Source organism: Pelophylax lessonae (assembly GCF_965119305.1).
Source record: "Pelophylax lessonae genome assembly, chromosome: 3".
Classification (NCBI taxonomy): Eukaryota; Metazoa; Chordata; class Amphibia; order Anura; family Ranidae; genus Pelophylax; species Pelophylax lessonae.
In genome coordinates, this window is record NC_138770.1 from 66719611 (window position 1) to 66738648 (window position 19038).

At 48.5% G+C, this 19038-nt stretch overlaps 2 protein-coding genes across 2 annotated transcripts in view; both read left to right on the forward strand.

Moving 5' to 3' along the window:
* Positions 1-19038, forward strand: part of LOC309550328 (uncharacterized protein) — a gene marked incomplete at its 5' end in the record, with an annotated part of 302387 nt that overhangs the window by 203216 nt on the left and 80133 nt on the right. The window lies entirely within an intron of this gene.
* On the forward strand, positions 3495-19036 carry LOC309550079 (uncharacterized protein; the record flags this gene model as incomplete). Its single annotated transcript, XM_082250542.1, has 2 exons — positions 3495-4454; positions 18875-19036. 2 exons carry the CDS (start codon positions 3495-3497, stop codon positions 19034-19036), a joined length of 1122 nt encoding a protein of 373 aa, XP_082106668.1.

The following is a 19038-nucleotide window of genomic DNA, read 5'->3' on the forward strand; positions in this document are numbered from 1 at the left end:
AGATCTGAAACTCATCAAACGCACCTGTTCAGCTCAGATCATGTGATTAGGGCTTTGGCATCGTTTAAAAGATTCATGGACTCTGGAAAGGTATTTCTGTCTGTTTATGTTACTTATAGCACAGGCCAACATCTACATTGCATCTAATCTTTAAAAATTGATATAAAAAATGCAACTAATACTCTGTAAATCCACACAGGACAAACGGCACTCAGCAGCGCTGTGAACACATCATCAAACATTAAATAAATATATATATAAATAACTATAAATGTCCATAATGTCAAAAGCAGTCTTTCTGATCACCAGTGCATCATTAATAGTTGAGTGACATGGAGTCCGTGATTATGGGTTTAAATCCACAGTGGTACTCCCAATAGATGGAATGATAAATTCTTCACCACACCTCCAGTGCACCCCTCTAAAATGGACACTCACCAGAAATGAATGAATCAGAAGCTTTTGTTAAAACCGTTGCCTTTCAGCAAACTTCTCCCAACTCCTCTGGTTCTGTGATACCAATCATTGCAGCCTGTGACTTCCTGTTTGCACTGAAAAGCATCCCAATTGCATGTGATCCAGACAACCAATAGGAAAGAACAGAAGTGGGGCACGGATAGTGCGATATTGCTTTTTAAAATGTATTGATCGATAAAACATACATCCACCCCCCCCCGTTTTATATCTGCTTACATTACATCCAAATAAATAAGCGTATAAGTACCGCCAGTACACTGCCCGACTATGCCGCTCCGCCCGCTCCCGGTACATACACAGCCTCCAATATGAAACCCCGGCTTGGCGGTGAGAGCATCCGGCGTCTCCTACGTGCTTACGTCCTGATGCATTTCGTCACAAGCACTTCGACTGAGGACGTAAGCACGCTCTACTGCCGTTCTATTTACATGCCCAGGAGACCTGCCTCTTTGACTTCGTAGGCTATTCTAATGTCAGGGCGGAACCTCGCAGCAGCCATCCTAACATGTAATGTCTGCCGATCTCACAACGTGCGGTCACTCACAATGCATTATCGGCATACTCCAATAATCAGCTTATACTATATTTTTGTATATTGGCGTCATTCTGCACAGTACCACTCATGCATCAGTGCCATATATAAGCCAATCAATTGCATGTAACTTATAATCTTTACAAATGTCCACTAAATTTGCCATGGGGTCAGGAACATCATTGGGTTCAGTTATTTCATTGAAATCCACCTGGCTTAAAACAAAACCTAAAGCTGCATCCTTACCTTGTTCATCCACAGCTCGATTAATATCCATAGACCATTCGTCATCCTTCCATTTCCACCCCGGAGGGCATTCGATCTCCACTTTCGGGAGAACTTTCTCCCCATTGTGAAAAACATGTGAGAGTAATATCAGTGAAAAGGTATGTGAGTGATTACATGCGAGGGGGCGCGACTAGCTGTGACATCCAGCAGCTTCCCATTGCTTTTACTGGGCTGCCTACTTGCAGCTAATAGCGGGAACCCCCGCTGGGTTTCTCACAGGTAATCATGGGCAGGGTGCATTCACAAGTTTGGATGCACCCTAGGGCTCATCTACACTTGCTTCCACTTCAACACACATTAAAGCGTCTACTGCTTCAACATGCATTTTTTATGTGTTTTTGATGCTTCGGTGGTGCTTTTTTGATGCCATGTGTGTGTGTTGATATCTCATACCTGCAATACCTTCAAAACAAAGCGAAGCTAAAGCTGAATTAAAGCCTTCAAGCAAGCTTTGCCATAGACTTCTATGGGGGCTTTGAAGGCGCTTTGAAGCACCACTAAAATGACATGTGGTATAATTTTTTTGAAACAAAGCAAAAGCAAGGTGTAAACAGAACTGTAAACTAACCATTTTATTTAGTAGCAGGAGCTTTGACTGGCATTCAGAGAGCTTTAAAAAACGGTGCCCGAAGCCATGTTTTGAGGCAAGTGCAATCGAGCCCTTAGCATTGCACAAAAACGTTTCTGGATTACTGTGAATGCTAATGGTTAATTCACCCACCAATCTCAAGTAAGTCTTTTTATGTTCTCCACTTCCACCCAATACTGCCAATCAGCGCCGTTGATAGGGGGGAGCACCAGTCCTCCTGTAGGGGGCCCGGGCACACACGGGGGCCCTAACAGCACTGGGAATCAGTGGGGTTGGCAGAGGGGCAAGAAGAAAGCCCTGTGTGGCTCTCTGCAGCAGCTAAAAGTCAGTTTCTCCCCCTCCTGCCAGCTTTCAGCTGCTGTAGGGAGAGACACAGGCACAGGGCATTGTTACTGTAATTGCTTCTCCGACACCGATCCTCCTCCCTATTCTGCCTGCTTATGACCCCCCCCCTCCCCGTGTGCCCCCCTTTCACTGTGCCACCCCCCCCGCAGCACTGAATTCTTCCCTGTCCTGTAAAAAATAATAATAATAATAATTAAACATTGTAATAAATAATTTAAAAAAAATGTAAAATAAAATAATTGTAAACATTTAAAAAAAAAGTGTATTTTTTTTTATTAATGTAAACAACAATTAAAAAGGGCTAAATCACACATGTTCTCTGTTATGTTTGTGTCTGTTAATAATGATTTTAGTGTATTTTTAGTGGAAATATTGTCTTGATACATTTATTGGGGGGGGGGGGGCGTGATTTTTAACAGCAGCCCTGCTGCCAATTGTCATAGAGTGAAGTTACCCATTAGTCATACATTCATTCACACAGTATGAAGATCTGCTATACCACATGTGACGGTATGCGAGGTGAGATAGTAGATAATCGCTATATTTCACCTCGCATACGTTCTGTGGTGAGAGACTGAACCGGAATCCGGCCCGGGTTTTTCCAGCCTCTGTGACAGGCTAGGTTCCGGTCCAGAGATTGTGAGTTACCTGAGTCCATGCTCAGGTGGACTTTAAATTAACAGGAAAAGAGCACAGAAATGCTCTGGCCTGCCAGAGTCTCAAGAGGGAATCTGAGAGAGGAGCTCTGTGTGGACTTTCAAAAGAACAGGTTTGCTTTACTATGTGTTTTTGTGGGTGATGGGGACCAGCCCCACACTGTATAGTGAGGAAAACCGTTGTTTAGTTTAGCGCCGGACAGCAAGGATTTATTTTATTGTTTTGTTGTTTTTGTATCTTTGCAAACCTCTGCTGAAATAAAGCTGGCAATCCACCAGACTTTAAAGAAACTACCTGCGTGCTGGCCTTAAGTTCCTGTGAAAGGTGATCCCTGTGAGCTAATCTCCCACACGTGGTGGACTCAGCGGGCACTTTCTAAAGATGGAGGAAATGCTAAAGGCCCTGCTACAGGCCAATGCAGCTCAGCGAGAAACAAACCGCCAAATCGCAGAGGCCGCTAGAGCACAACAGGAGGCTACTGCAGCACAACTGGCAGCACAACAGGAGGCTACTGCAACACAACTGGCAGCACAACAGGAGGCTACTGCAGCACAACAGGCAGCACAACAGGAGGTTGCTGCAGCACAACAGGCAGCCCAGCAGGAGATGAGCCGGCAGTTTGCAGAGGCTCTGCTGGAGTTAAAGAAAGAATTTGCATCTCCTGTACTAGCTGAACCAAAATTGGTACGTGCCTCGTACCACCTGCAAAAGATGACACCGGCCGATGATGTGGAAGCATACCTGGCGACTTTTGAGAGAGTCGCTGTCCGTGAAGGTTGGCCAAACGAACAGTGGGCGGGTCTGTTAGCCCCATTTCTGACAGGAGAATCGCAAAAAGCGTATTTTGACCTGGACCCAGATAAGGCCCAGGACTATGAGACTCTGAAAGTGGAGATACTCGCGCGCTTGGGTGTCACCATGGCAGTCCGGGCCCAGCGCGTGCATCAGTGGACCTATTCCAGCAGCAAGCCACCCCGTTCTCAAATGTTTGACCTGGTCCACCTCACCAAAAAGTGGTTGCAACCAGAGACCTTGACGGGCCCCCAGATCGTGGAGCGTGTGGTAATGGACCAGTACCTGCGCGCGCTCCCTGCTGCTCTGAGGAAGTGGGTCGGACAGGGGGACCCCAAAACTGCAACCGAATTGGTGGACCTAGTGGAGAGGTACAGTGCTACGGAGGACTTGGTGAACCCGTCTACGCCCCACTTCAGTGTGTCTAGGGGTGCAAGATCGCCCAGCGGTTCTGGTAAGACTGTTCCAGGGTTCAGGTGCATGGGGAAACTAGATAGGACTGTTGTTGCCGCTAATGAGACTGTTGGTCCTAGGCCTGGAGACTGGCCGAAGAAGCCAGGAAGGTCTTTGGGACCACTAAGAGGACTGGGGATAGAGCACATACAGTGTTTCCGCTGCCATGCATTTGGGCATATTGCTGCAAACTGTCCTATAAATGATGAACCTATGCAATGCGATTTTGCTTATAGGAAAAGACGCATATCTTTGTTTGCACAGGTCGCATATACTGCTTCATGTCAGAGTCGCATTGAAAAGCAAATGTGTGTTATTGCAGTGGATGGAAAGCCGCTCACAGCCCTGCTAGACTCTGGAAGTGTAGTGACCCTAGTCAGAAGTGATTGTGTAAATCCCACAAAATTACACCCCAGCACTATTGGGGTCATTCGGGACTACCAGACAGCAGTGGTTGAGGTTGATACCCCTTGGGGAAGTGTGACCCATTCAGTGGGGGTGGTGCCTTCGCTACTTCATGAAGCTTTAGTGGGGAGGGATTTCCCCCATTTTTGGAGGTTGTGGGAGAACAAGGGGAGGCTGGTGGAAAGAGCTCCCCCTGCTCCGGAAGCACAGGAACTCTCACCAGACCCTTTTTGCCAAAGGGAAGGAAACCCTGTTGGGGGAATCGAGGGAGCTGGAGATCCTCTTCCTTTCCCTGTAATGGCTGGGGAGCCGGAGGACCTGGAAGCTAGCTCCCAGCCAGAGGGTAATGAACAGGAGGACATTTCTGGACCTGACAATGAGAGTAGCCAGAATGTGGTACCCGACTTAGAAGTCAGGAGAGAGGATTTCTGTACCGAGCAATTACGAGATGTCACCCTCCTTAGAGCCAGAGAAAACGCTAAGATGGTGGATGGGGAACCAGTAGATCCTCACTGGGCGGTGTCTTTTTCCCTACATGGCCATTAAAAACAATTTACTGTATCAGGTGATAAAACGGGGAGAGGATGAGGTTGAACAGCTGCTGGTTCCCAAACCCTTCCGCAGGTTGGTCCTAGACCTGGCCCACGGTATCGAAAAGACCAGGGAGAGAATCACCCAGAGATTTTTCTGGCCCGGGTTGCATGCAGATGTCAGGGGGTACTGTGAATCATGCCCTGAGTGCCAAATGTCGGCACCATCGCCCCATTTGCGCAGTCCCCTGGTCCCTCTACCAATCATCGAGGTTCCTTTTGAGAGGATCGGCATGGACCTGGTGGGGGCCGGTAGTGAAGTCTGCCCGGGGTCACCAGCATATTCTGGTAATCCTAGACTATGCGACACGCTATCCTGAGGCCATACCCTTGCGTAACACTTCCGCTAAGGCTATCGCCAAGGAGTTAGTCCAGGTGTTTAGTCGAGTGGGAATCCCAAAAGAGATCTTAACCGATCAGGGCACCCCATTTATGTCCAGGGTTACCAAGGAACTGTGTAGATTATATAAAATCTCCCATCTCCGTACCTCTGTCTACCACCCCCAAACGGATGGTTTGATCGAAAGATTTAATAAAACCTTGAAAAGTATGCTAAAAAAGGTGGTTGACAAAGATGGGAGAAATTGGGATTTTTTGGTCCCATATCTTATGTTTTCCATACGAGAGGTTCCGCAAGCATCCACAGGCTATTCTCCCTTTGAGCTCTTGTATGGTAGACATCCCAGGGGGCTGCTGGATGTTGCCAAAGAAACATGGGAAGGTGAGGCCACCCCATATAGAAGCGTCATAGAGCATATCTCCCTGATGCAAGATAGAATCGCTGCTGTCCTGCCACTGGTACGAGAACATATGGAGCGAGCGCAGGAGGTCCAGAGGAGGGTCTATGATCGGGGTGCCAGAGTCCGTACTTTCAGCCCTGGGGACAGAGTGTTGGTACATGTTCCCACGGTTGAAAGTAAGTTTCTAGCCAAGTGGCAGGGTCCCTTTGAAATTATCGAGAGGATAGGAGAGGTCAACTATAAAGTCTACCAACCAGGGAAAAGGAAACCACAACAAATTTATCATGTGAATCTCTTAAAGCCCTGGAAGGACAGAGAGACTTTATTGGCTGCATCTCCGGCCCCAGCAGAGCCGGTGACACCTGACGTCCCCATAACAGATTCCCTGTCGGTGGGACAACAAAATGATGTTAGGGGGTTTGTGTACAAAAATAGAGACTTTTTCTCCCCCTTACCTGGACTGACCAATGTGATCCAGCATGATATAGTGACAGAACCAGGGGTTCGCGTAAATTTAAAGCCATATAGAATCCCAGAGGCCAGGCGAGAGGCAGTCGCAAAGGAAATAAAAAATATGTTACAGCTGGATGTAATAGAAGAGTCCCACAGTGAGTGGTCGAGCACCATAGTATTGGTCCCAAAGAGTGTTGAGCGAACACGGACTGTATTATTCGTGTTCGTACCGAATAATTGGATTTTTTGTACCCGAACACGGACACGGACACTTTACTGTATATTCGGGTAAAAATCCGTGTTCGGTCGTTTTATTTCCGGGTTTTGCATGCTTTGGCGCTCTTTTCATGGCGGGCTTTCAACAGCCAATCAACAATCGTTTAACTGGTGTGCCTTAAGCCATCCCAGCCATGCCTGCAAATGTCTCAGTAGCTGTGATTGGCCGTCTGAAGCATGTGACCAAGTCTTTATAAGTTCGAGGCAGCCGCAGCGGCGTCATTATGCTGCTTAGATTCAGGGACAGAGCACACATCAACGTGCTGGCTGCTGATTAGGGAAAGATAGGCAGGAAAAAACCATTTGTGTCCGGATAGAATTGAGGGACAGGTCGGAGTGTTTAGGCAGGGCGAGTTGTAGGCATTTTAGGGATAGAGTCTGCTGAATTATAGGGTCAGTGTCTTCTACAAAGTACAATCGATATTGCTGTGTGGGGGGTGGGGTGACTCTGCACTCAATCCTCATCTACGATCTCTTCTCAATCCTATTAGGGAGAGGCTGCTGCTGCTGAATTTTAGGGAAACTGTGTTCTACAAACTACAATCGATATTGCTGTGTGGTGTGGGATAGGAGATAGGCAGGTGTCAGTGATCCACATCCATTTTTCTGTGTGTGAGCTGCAGTGAACACAATCTTTTTGGGGTGCAGTGAACACAATCTTTTTGGGGTGCAGTGAACACAATCTTTTTGGGGTGCAGTGAACAAAATCCTTTGTGGGGTGCAGTGAACACAATCTTTGTGGGGTGCAGTGAACACAATCTTTTTGGGGTGCAGTGAACAAAATCCTTTTTGAGGTGCAGTGAACAAAATCCTTTTAGGGTGCAGTGAACACAATCTTTGTGGGGTGCAGTGAACACAATCTTTGTGGGGGTACAGTGAACACAATCTTTTTGGGGTGCAGTGAACAAAATCCTTTGTGGGGTGCAGTGAACACAATCTTTGTGGGGTGCAGTGAACAAAATGCTTTGTGGGGTGCAGTGAACACAATCTTTGTGGGGTGCAGTGAACACAATCTCTGTGGGGTGCAGTGAACACAATCTTTTTGGGGTGCAGTGAACAACATCCTTTTGGGGTGCAGTGAACAAAATCCTTTTAGGGTGCAGTGAACACAATCTTTGTGGGGTGCAGTGAACAGAATCTTTTTGGGGTGCAGTGAACAAAATCCTTTTAGGGTGCAGTGAACACAATTTTTGGGGTGCAGTGAACACAATCTTTGTGGGGTGCAGTGAACACAATCTTTGTGGGGTGCAGTGAACAAAATCCTTTGTGGGGTGCAGTGAACACAATCTTTGTGGGGTGCAGTGAACACAAATCTTTTTGGGGTGCAGTGAACAACATCCTTTCTGGGGTGCAGTGAACACAATCTTTTTGGGGTGCAGTGAACACAATCTTTTTGGGGTGCAGTGAACACAATCTTTGTGGGGTGCAGTGAACAACATCCTTTTTGGGGTGCAGTGAACAAAATCCTTTTAGGGTGCAGTGAACACAATCTTTGTGGGGTGCAGTGAACACAATCTTTGGGGGGTACAGTGAACACAATCTCATACTTCTGAAGATTTGAGGGTGCTGCCTGTTCTATACTCCTCCTCCTACTGCTCAACCATCCTTTTAGGGGTACAAACAATAGTAATTGGGGCCTAGTGTGGTGGTGTACGTGTGAGATACATACACTTTCTTTTTGATCATATTTTCTATTCCGCTATTCAATTAAAACCTTTGGGGATCAATTAAATTGCGTGATAGTCTGTGTCGGTACGTGTGAGATCCACCTTTCCAAGTTTTTGGGGTTCATCTCATACTTCTGAAGATTTGAGGGTGCTGCCTGTTCCATACTCCTCCTCCTACTGCTCAAACACCCTTTTAGGGGTACAAACAATAGTAATTGGGGCCTAGTGTGGTGGTGTACGTGTGAGATACATACACTTTCTTTTTGATCATATTTTCTATTCCGCTATTCAATTAAATCCTTCGGGGATCAATTAAATTGCGTGATAGTCTGTGTCGGTACGTGTGAGATCCACCTTTCCAAGTTTTTGGGGTTCATCTCATACTTCTGAAGATTTGAGGGTGCTGCCTGTTCCATACTCCTCCTCCTACTCCTCAACCATCCTTTTAGGGGTACAAACAATAGTGATTGGGGCCTAGTGTGGTGGTGTACGTGTGAGATACATACACTTTCTTTTTGATCATATTTCCTATTCCGCTATTCAATAAAAACCTTTGAGGATCAATTGAATTGCGGGATAGTCTGTGTCGGTACGTGTGAGATCCACCTTTCCAAGTTTTTGAGGTTCATCTCATACTTCTGAAGATTTGAGGGTGCTGTCTGTTCCATACTCCTCATCCATCCTTTTAGGGGTAGAAACAATAGTAATTGGGGCCTAGTGTGGTTTTGTACGTGCGAGATACATACACTTTTTTGGATCATATTTCCTATTCCGCTATTCAATAAAAACCTTTCTAGGGCAAGATCTTAAATTACAGAAATATGAGGAGACCGTCAAATAAGGGCCGTGGCCTGGGTCGTGGTGCTGCTGGTAGAGCTCCTGTTGCAAGGAGAGGACATGGTCGATCTGTGCCAGCTACACGCACAAGTGAAACACCTTCCTCAAGTGTGAGTAGGCGACAGAACCTGCATCAGTATTTGGTAGGGCATCATACGTCCCTAGAAGTGATGAGGCCAGAACAAGTGGAGGCGATAGTAGATTGGTTTGCTGCTGACAGTGCCTCCAGTTCCTTCACATTGTCTCCCACCCAGTCTACTGCAGAAAGGTCACAGTTGGCACCTGCAGCCGATGTCCAACCGTCTTTCACCTCACCCCCTTGCAAATCAGGCAAGCAGTCTGAGCCCCAAGCCATACAGCAGTCTCTTCTTCTTTTTGATGACTCTGTCAGCAGGGTTTCCCAGGGCCATCCACCTAGCCCTGCCCCAGAAGTGGAAGAGATTGAGTGCAGCGATGCCCAACCACTTATTTCTAAAGATGAGTACATGCAAGGACCATCGCAGCACATCTCCGATGATGACGAAATGCAGGTGCCAACTGCTGCGGCGTTCAGCATTGTGGAGACCGACAAGGAGGGCAGGGGTGAAGACTGGGTGGAAGATGATGTGGAGGACGATGAGGTCCTCGACCCCACATGGAATGAACGTCATGCAGGTGACCTGAGTAGTTTGGAGGAAGAGGCGGTGGTCGCACAGAGCCACCAGCACAGCAGAAGAGGGAGCAGGGTGCAGAAGCGGAGCGGCCGTGCCCTAGACACTACGCCCGCTACTGCCCAACGCAGCAAGGGAACGAGCGCACCAAAGTCAGCTCAAAGGAGTTCTCTAGCGTGGAAGTTCTTTAGAAAATGTGCTGATGACAGGACACGAGTGGTTTGCACCCTGTGCAATCAGAGCTTGAAGCGAGGCATAAACCTTCTCAACCTGAGCACAACCTGCATGATCAGGCATCTAAGTGCAAAGCACGAGCTGCAGTGGAATACACACCTTCAAAACCAAGAAACGTCTCTGGCTCATCCTGCTTCCTCTTCTGCTGCAGTCTCGGCCGCTCCAGCCACATCTGTAGTGATACCGGCACCTGCCACCCCGCAAACAGACGATCTGTCAGCAACACCACCACCTGGGTCACCAACAACCATCTCCACAATGTCCCGTGGAAGCGTTCAGCTTTCCATCTCCCAAACACTTGAGAGGTAGAGGAAGTACCCCCCTACCCACCCGCGATCCCTGGCCCTGAATGCCAGCATTTCACAATTATTGGCCTTTGAAATGCTGTCATTCCGTCTGGTGGAGACGCACAGTTTTAAAAACCTTATGTCGGTGGCTGTCCCACAGTACGTCGTGCCCAGCCGCCACTACTTTTCCAGGCAAGCCGTCCCTTCCCTGCACAACCAAGTGGGGGAAAAAATCAGGTGTGCACTGCGCAACGCCATCTGTGCCAAGGTCCACCTAACTACCGATACGTGGACCAGTAAGCACGGTCAGGGGCGTTTATATCTCCCTAAAGGCACACTGGGTAAATGCAGTGGCGGATGGGCCTGAGGCGGATAGCAATTTGGCGCATGTCCTTCCACCACCGAGGATTGCAGGGCGCTTCAGTTTGCCTCCTGTTCCTAACTCCTCCTACTCCGCTTCCTCATCCTCTACCGCCTCCTCATCCGGACAGCGTAACACCTTCACCACCAACTTCAGCACGGCCAGGGGTAAACGACAGCAGGCAGTTTTACAACTTGCCTGTTTGGGGGACAAACCACACACCGCGCAGGAGTTGTGGAGGAGCATGGAACAGCAGACAAATGAGTGGTTGCTGCCAGCGAGCCTCAAGCCCGGCCTGGTGGTGTGCGATAACGGGCGAAATCTCATAGCAGCTCTGGGCCTAGCCGGATTGACGCACATCCCTTGCCTGGTGCATGTGCTGAATTTGGTGGTGCAGAGGTTCCTTAAAAACTACTCCGATATGTCAGAGCTGCTGCAGAAAGTGTGGGCCGTTTGTGCGCACTTTCGGCGTTCTCACCCTGCTGCTGCTCGCCTGGCAGCGCTGCAGCGTAACTTCGGCCTTCCCGCTCACCGCCTCATATGTGACGTGCCCACAAGGTGGAACTCCACCTTGCACATGCTGGAAAGACTGTGCGAGCAGCAGCAGGCCATAGTGGAGTTTCAGCTGCAGCACGCACGCGTGAGTCGCTCTGCGGAACAGCACCACTTCACCACCAATAACTGGGCCTCCATGCGAGACCTGTGTGCCTTGTTGCGCTGTTTTGAGTACTCCACCAACATGGCCAGTGGCAATGACGCCGTTCTCAGCTTAACTATCCCACTTCTATGCCTCCTTTGAAAAAACAATTCGGGCGATGATGGAAGAGGATGTGGCACAGGATGAGGAGGAGGAGGAGGATGAAGAGGTAACATTTCCAAGGCTTTCAGGGCAGTCATTCACAAGGGGCTCCGAGGGTGGGTTCCTGCACACACAAACGCCAGGGACACAATTGTCCAGCAGGGGCACAGTTCTGGAGGATGAGGAGGAGGAGCTGGAGGAGGAGATGGAACCATGTTCACAGCAGGGTGGCACCCAGGCCAGCTCATGGCCATCACTGGTGCGTGGCTGGGGGGATACAGAGGACACGGACGATACACCTCCCACAGAGGACAGCCTTTCGTTGCCTCTGGGCAGCCTGGCACACATGAGCGATTACATGCTGCAGTGTCTCCACAACGACCGCCGAGTTGCCCACATTCTAACTTGTGCTGATTACTGGGTGGCCACGCTGCTGGATCCCCGTTACAAGGACAACGTACCGTCCTTAATTCACTCACTGGAGCGCGATCGCAAGATGCGCGAGTACAAGCGCACGCTGGTAGACGCCATGCTGCTGGCATTCCCATCTGACAGCGGGGCCGCAGTGGAAGCACAAGGCAGAGGAGGAGGAGGTAGCCAACGCAACCAGGGCACCGCCAGCACCTCAGAAGGCAGGGTTAGCATGGCCGAAATGTGGAAAAGCTTTGTCAGCACGCCACAACAAACAGCAGCACCAGCAGCTCAGATGGAACGTCTTAGCAGGAGGCAGCATTTTACCAACATGGTGGAGCAGTATGTGTGCACACGCCTACATGTAGTGAATGACGGGTCTGCCCCCTTCAACTTCTGGGTCTCCAAATTGGGCACATGGCCTGAGCTTGCCCTTTACGCCTTGGAGGTGCTGGCGTGCCCTGCAGCCAGTGTATTATCTGAACGGGTATTTAGCACGGCTGGGGGCGTTATAACAGACAAGCGCAGCCGCCTGTCCAGAGACAATGTGGACAAGCTCACGTTCATTAAAATGAACCAGGCATGGATCCCACAGGACTTTTCCGTACCTTATGCAGAATAGCAATGGATACCGACCTTACCCACCCATTGTTCCATTTTTGCTCTTTCTCACTCTTTTGGGGTGTACCCTCATTTAAAATTTGTGAAAAGAAGCAGTGTTGGCTACCTCGTCCTCCTCCTCAGGGCCAGATTAACGTAGGGGCTATTGGAGCTGCAGCTCCAGGCCCCTACCTTTTATATAGGCCCCGGGTTGGCCATATTCACTGTTACCGCTCTTCTGTCACTTGTAAACACAGAAGTCTGGCTTCTATGCTCGCTTCCCCAGGCAGCACCCTCAGAACCTCCCCACACAGCGCGAAGGCCGGACAAGGAGGGACAGTTGCCGATGCATGGATGTGTTTATGGGCTTCAGAGACAGCATCCCATGTTGAATTAGGCATGCATGGCTGCACCCTTCCTCCTCTGGGTGCATGCCAAGGCACGGCCCTTAAGGCCCTTCAAAATCCTCAGCACCAAGCCCATGATGCTCTTAATCCGGCCCTGGTCCTCCTCCACCGCCGCTTCCACCTACACCGCCCATAGGTGTGCGCAGCCTATTGCAAGAACCCCCCCCCCCCCAGAGGAAAGAGCGTGGTGTGCGGGTAGCAAGCGGTGTGGTAACCCCCCCCCCCCCCTGCAAGGGCGGGCAGCAGACAGACAGAGAGAGGGCAGGGGGGCAGAGGAAACGCACAATACCTGACCTGACCATTGGCCAGGAGAGGAGCTGAGGGGAGACTGATCTGCAAGTGACAGAGGGAGGCAGGAGTCTAAGCAAGTGTCAGGCTTAAAGGGACACACACAGGACTGGTGACTGAGGTTGAACACTGAGGCTCTGTGAGTACCTGGTGAGTATCCTTGCGACTGGGGAGTATCCTTGCAACTTGTGAGTATCTAGCGACTGGTGAGCATCTTGCGACTGGGAGTGTCCTTGCGACTGGGGAGTAATCTTGCGTCTGGTGAGTATACCTGCGACTGGTGAGTGTCCTTGCGACTGGTGAGTGTCCTTGCGACTGGTGAGTGTCCTTGCGACTGTGAGTGTGGTGCGACTGACTGGGCTGTGCAACTGAGTGTTGGGCAACTGACCGGCTGTGCGATTGTGAGTGTGGTGCAACTAAACCGGGCTGTGAGACTGTGAGTGTGTGCGACAGGAGTGTTGTGCGACTGACCGGGTGGTGCGACTGGGAGTGTCGTGAGAATGACCGGGCTGTGAGATTGTGAGTGTTGTGCAACTGAGTGTCAAGCGAGTGTAGCGGAGTACCAGAGGGTGAGAAGGTAGCGTTAGGAAGCCAGGAAATAGCCACATAGGATAGACTTAAATTACTGAATCCCCATTAGATTAGATTAGTAGGTACAATGCCCGGCGGGTGTGGAGATGCGACTCGGTGTACATCTTGTGATATGTATGCGTTCCTCAGACATGTGATCGAGGGCGAATACAAATGCGCAAAGTGTAAGCACGTTGCTTCCCTGGAAGCTCAGGTCCTGAATCTAGGGAAGCAGCTGGCAACACAGACGAATGTCCATACCGGAGGAGAGCAAGGATCGTACCAGTCAGGTGCAGACGGGTCTGCACAGAGGTGGGTGGAGTATTGGAGGTGCAGGCATCAGAGCAGAGTAGAGGGGTGACAGTTAGGAGGGGTAGAAGGGGACAAGGCAAGGAGGCTGATCCTGGGCTGGAGCACCCCAATAGATACGCCCCGTTGTGTGATGTTGGGGAAACCAGCCAGGGACCAGCATTGCTGGAGCAGAGCGACGCCCCTAGCTGCCAGGGGAAGAACTCCTCCAACAGTCTGTTGTTTGCCGGGCGCTCGGGATCGGCACATCGTGGATCGGGTGAATAGATTATTGGGTGGGGCTGGGGAAGACCCAGCTGTCATGGTACACGTGGGTACCAATGACATAGGCAGAGGGAGATGGAGAGTTCTAAACGATTTCAGGGACTTAGTGTAACGTTCATGCGTTTTTGTTAATGGATGGATTTTCAGCTGCAGAATTACCACACTCAGTAGCCTTGTAGAGATACTGTTGAATAAATCTATCCAACTCTCAGGACTTCATCACGGTGTACAGCCTGTTATGCAATATACATATACTCAATCAGATGTTTAGTGTAGGGATAGTATATATGAGTATGTATAGATGAGAGACAGGTTTGTATGGTGATTACTAGGAGTAGTATTAGGAGAGTTGCAGGTGATGGTAAAGCAGATAGGTTCTGATGTCTAGTATAGTGCAGATGGTAAGAGGACACAGATGGAGTATACTTAGACAGAGTAACCCAGTGCAAGGATAGTTGAAGGTAGTCCCAAGAGCTGAGTAACCCAGTGCAAGGATAGTTGAAGGTAGTCCCAAGAGCTAACAGTCTATGCAGATGGTATGGAATAGATAGATAGATAGTCCAGGTAATTGCAGTAGATGACAGTAGGAGATTTGTTAGTAAGGAATCCCCTGTGGGGTACTTATCACTTAGATAGGTTTAGTAGTAACAATGTCCATAGAGAGAGGTGATCCCGTAGCGAGATACGGATCAGCAGCGAGGTTCCGGCTTCAGTTCAGCAAAGGGAATGTCAGCAGCTCCGACTTCACAGGAGAAGGTGCGGTGAACATGTGGTTTGAACGAGCAATGAGTGAGAAAAAGCCGGCGATTGAAATAGCCGCTCATAGCTGCGCTCGGCAATGATGTCATCCGGTCTTAAAGGTATATGCGTCTCTTGTGTAACAAGATGGGACGCAATTAGCAAAGGAGAAATATGGAACAAGGGTACCAGAGGTACCAGAACATTACACTTAGGCGCTAAGTTGAGGAGTAGGACCTCCAAGGTAGTATTTTCCGAAATACTACCTGTACCTCGAGCCACACCAGAGAGGCAGCAGGAGATTAGGGAAGTTAACGAGTGGCTGAGGAGCTGGTGTAGTAAGGAGGGTTTCGGGTTCATGGAGAACTGGGCCGACTTCTCAGTCGACCACCGGCTCTTTGGTAGGGACGGATTGCACCTAAATGGGGAGGGTGCAGCCGTACTGGGTGAGAGGATGGCCACAAAGTTAGAGGGGCTTTTAAACTAGGCAACGGGGGGGGGGGGAGGGTACAGATGTAGAATTAGCCAGTGGAAAGCAAGATTCAGAGGGCAGAATTGGGGGCATTAGCGGTAGGGTGTTCGGAGCTCCTAAACCCAGGGTGGGTATGGGGAAAAATCAAGAGAGCAGCCTAATAACAACAAATGAGGATATATGTAACAGATCAAAATTAAGAGGTTTGTATACCAATGCCAGAAGCTTCGCCAACAAGATGGGAGAGCTGGAGCTGCTGATGTTTGAGGAGGACTTAGATTTTGTGGGGATAACTGAGACTTGGTTTGACAGCTCTCATGACTGGATGGCGACCATTCAGGGGTATTCCCTTTATCGCAGGGATAGAGAAGGTAAAAAAGGGGGAGGGGTATGTCTGTATATTAAGAACAGTATACAGGTAAATATGAGGGATGATATTGATAATGGAGCTATGGATGAGGCAGAATCCCTATGGGTAGAGCTTCAAAGGGAAGGCACGGTGGAGAAGGTAATATTGGGCGTTTGCTATAGGCCCCCCAACCAGAGGGAGGAGGGTGAGGCGGACCTCATGTTACAGATAGGATTGGCAGCAAGGATGGGAAATCTCATTATAATGGGGGACTTTAATTATCCAGATATAGACTGGGCAGAAGGAAAAGGCTAGGCAGTTCCTAAATGTTTTGCAGGACAATTTCATGGGTCAGATGGTGAATGCACCGACAAGAAACAATGCGGTACTTGACCTACTGATTACCAACGATACAGACCTGCTCACGGATATAGAAATACGGGACAACCTAGGGAACAGTGACCATAGGTCAATTGGTTTCAGGATTAATTACAGTAATAGGAAACACAAGGGTAATATAAGGACACTGAATTTCAAAAGAGCCAATTTCCCTAAACTGCGCTCGCTGCTAGAAAATATCAAATGGGATAGAACCCTGGGAACAAAGAACACGGAGGAAAAATGGGAGTGCTTCAAGAGCATACTTAACAAGGGGATTGGCCAGTGCATTCCAAAGGGAAATAAATTTAAAAGAGCAAAACTAAACCCTGGGTGGCTAAACTCCAACATAAAAATGTATATTAGTGCTAAAGAAAAGGCCTTCAAAAAATACAAGACTGAGGGGTCATTGGCAGCATTTAAGCATTACAAAGAGTGTAATAAGAAATGTAAAGATGAAATCAGGGCGGCTAAAATAGAATACGAGGAGGAGAGTAAAAAGAACCCCAAGAAGTTCTTTAAGTATATAAATAGTAGGAAAGCGAGGCCAGAACACATTGGCCCCATAAAAGATGATAAAGGAAATATGGCCACTGAGGACAGAGAAAAGGCAGAAGTGTTAAATAATTTCTTCTCTTCAGTCTTCACAAAAGAATCGGGGGGCTACACGAACCCAGCTTGTAAGGCCGAACTAAATAATACACCTCAGGAAGTGCCGCCATGGCTAACAGAAGATAGACTTAGAGCTAAACTAGAGAAACTTAACATAAATAAATCCCCGGGACCGGATGGCTTGCACCCGAGGGTTCTTAATGAGCTCAGCCAGGTGATTGCAAGACCATTATTCTTGATCTTTAAGGATAGTTTACAGACGAGTATGGTGCCAGCTGATTGGAAAAAAGCCAACGTTGTACCAATATTTAAAAAGGGGCCGAGATATATCCCGGGTAACTATAGGCCGGTCAGCCTAACATCAGTAGTCTGCAAAATTTTGGAGGGGATGTTAAGGGACCACATACAAGACTTTAGTAATGAAAACGGTATTATAAGTAGTAATCAGCATGGATTCATGAAAAATCGTTCGTGCCAAACCAATCTATTAACCTTCTACGATGAAGTGAGCTGCCACCTAGATAAAGGTAAGCCTGTGGATGTGGTGTATTTGGACTTTGCAAAGGCCTTTGACACCGTTCCCCAGAAACGATTACTGTACAAACTAAGGAAGGTAGGTATGGACCATAAGGTGAGTACCTGGATAGAGAACTGGCTCCAGGGGAGAGTACAGAGGGTGGTGATTAATGGGGAGTACTCGGATTGGGCGGGTGTGGAAAGTGGGGTCCCCCAGGGTTCTGTCCTAGGACCAATCCTGTTTAATTTATTCATAAATGATCTAGAGGAGGGGATATCTAGTACAATCTCAGTATTTGCAGATGACACTAAACTAGGCATGCCAATATCTTCTATGCAGGATGTGGAAACCTTGCAAGCAGACCTGAACAAAATAACAGGGTGGGCAACTACATGGCAGATGAGGTTTAATGTTCAAAAAAGTAAAGTAATGCACTTGGGGGCCAGAAACCAGAAAGCAAGATACTCACTAGGGGGGAACCTCTGGGTGAGTCTAGGATGGAAAAGGACTTGGGGGTACTGGTAGACAACAAGCTTGGCAGTGGCATGCAATGCCAAGCCGCCGCAAGCAAAGCCAACAGAATACTGGGATGTATAAAAAAGGGGATTCACTCCAGAAATAAAGAGATTATTCTCCCACTCTACAAGACTCTGGTCCGGCCACATCTGGAGTATGCTGTCCAGTTCTGGGCACCGGTCCTCAGGAAGGATGTGCTGGAACTGGAGAAAGTCCAGAGAAGGGCAACAAAAATAATTAGGGGAATGGAGGACATCAGCTATGAGGAAAGACTACAAGCACTGAACCTTTTCTCTCTGGAGAAAAGACGATTGAGGGGGGATATGATATCAATGTACAAATACTGTACTGGTGAGCCCGAGCATAAGGAACAAACTATTCAGAGAAAGGAGATACAATAAGACACGTGGCCACTCACTAAAACTAGAAGAAAGGCGGTTTAACCTTAAAGTGCGTAAGGGGTTCTTCACTGTAAGAGCGGTAAGGATGTGGAATTCTCTTCCACAAGCAGTCGTATCAGCAGGGAGCATTGATAGTTTCAAAAAACTATTAGATGGACACCTTAAAGACCACAACATACAGGGGTATACAATGTACGTTTAAAAGCAAACGCACACACGCATCATAGGTTGAACTGGATGGACTGATGTCTTTTTTCAACCTCACTAACTATGTAACTATGTACCAATGCATGTAACATATATATATATATATAGATAGATAGATATATATATTTATGTCAGTTCTCTATTTATATGTCTGTATTATTCCTGGAATCTTTTCATATAATGCCCCATGACAACTTTTCCTTTTTTTTGCATAAACAAAATTCTCGATATCGTCAAAAAATGTTGAGAAATCGATTGAAAAAAATCAAAAACTTGACGGGACGGCGGCGGCGGCGCAGTGCGGGCAGAGCCAGAGAGACGGAGAGTTGGAGACCGCATCCATCCATCCGGATCCAGACCAGCCTAGGCCGCAGCCACTCAGCAGAAATTCCAGGCCGTGCAGCGTCTCGAGGAGCAGAGCGGAGGTCATCGATCTGGAGCAAATTACCAGTCGGAGTCGGTCGTCGCGCTTCTGGAGTTTGATCTGAAGGGAATACCCCTGGACTACTCCTCGACGTTGGAGGTCACCGTCAAAGACTTTGAAACAATCGGAAAAGACAAATAATG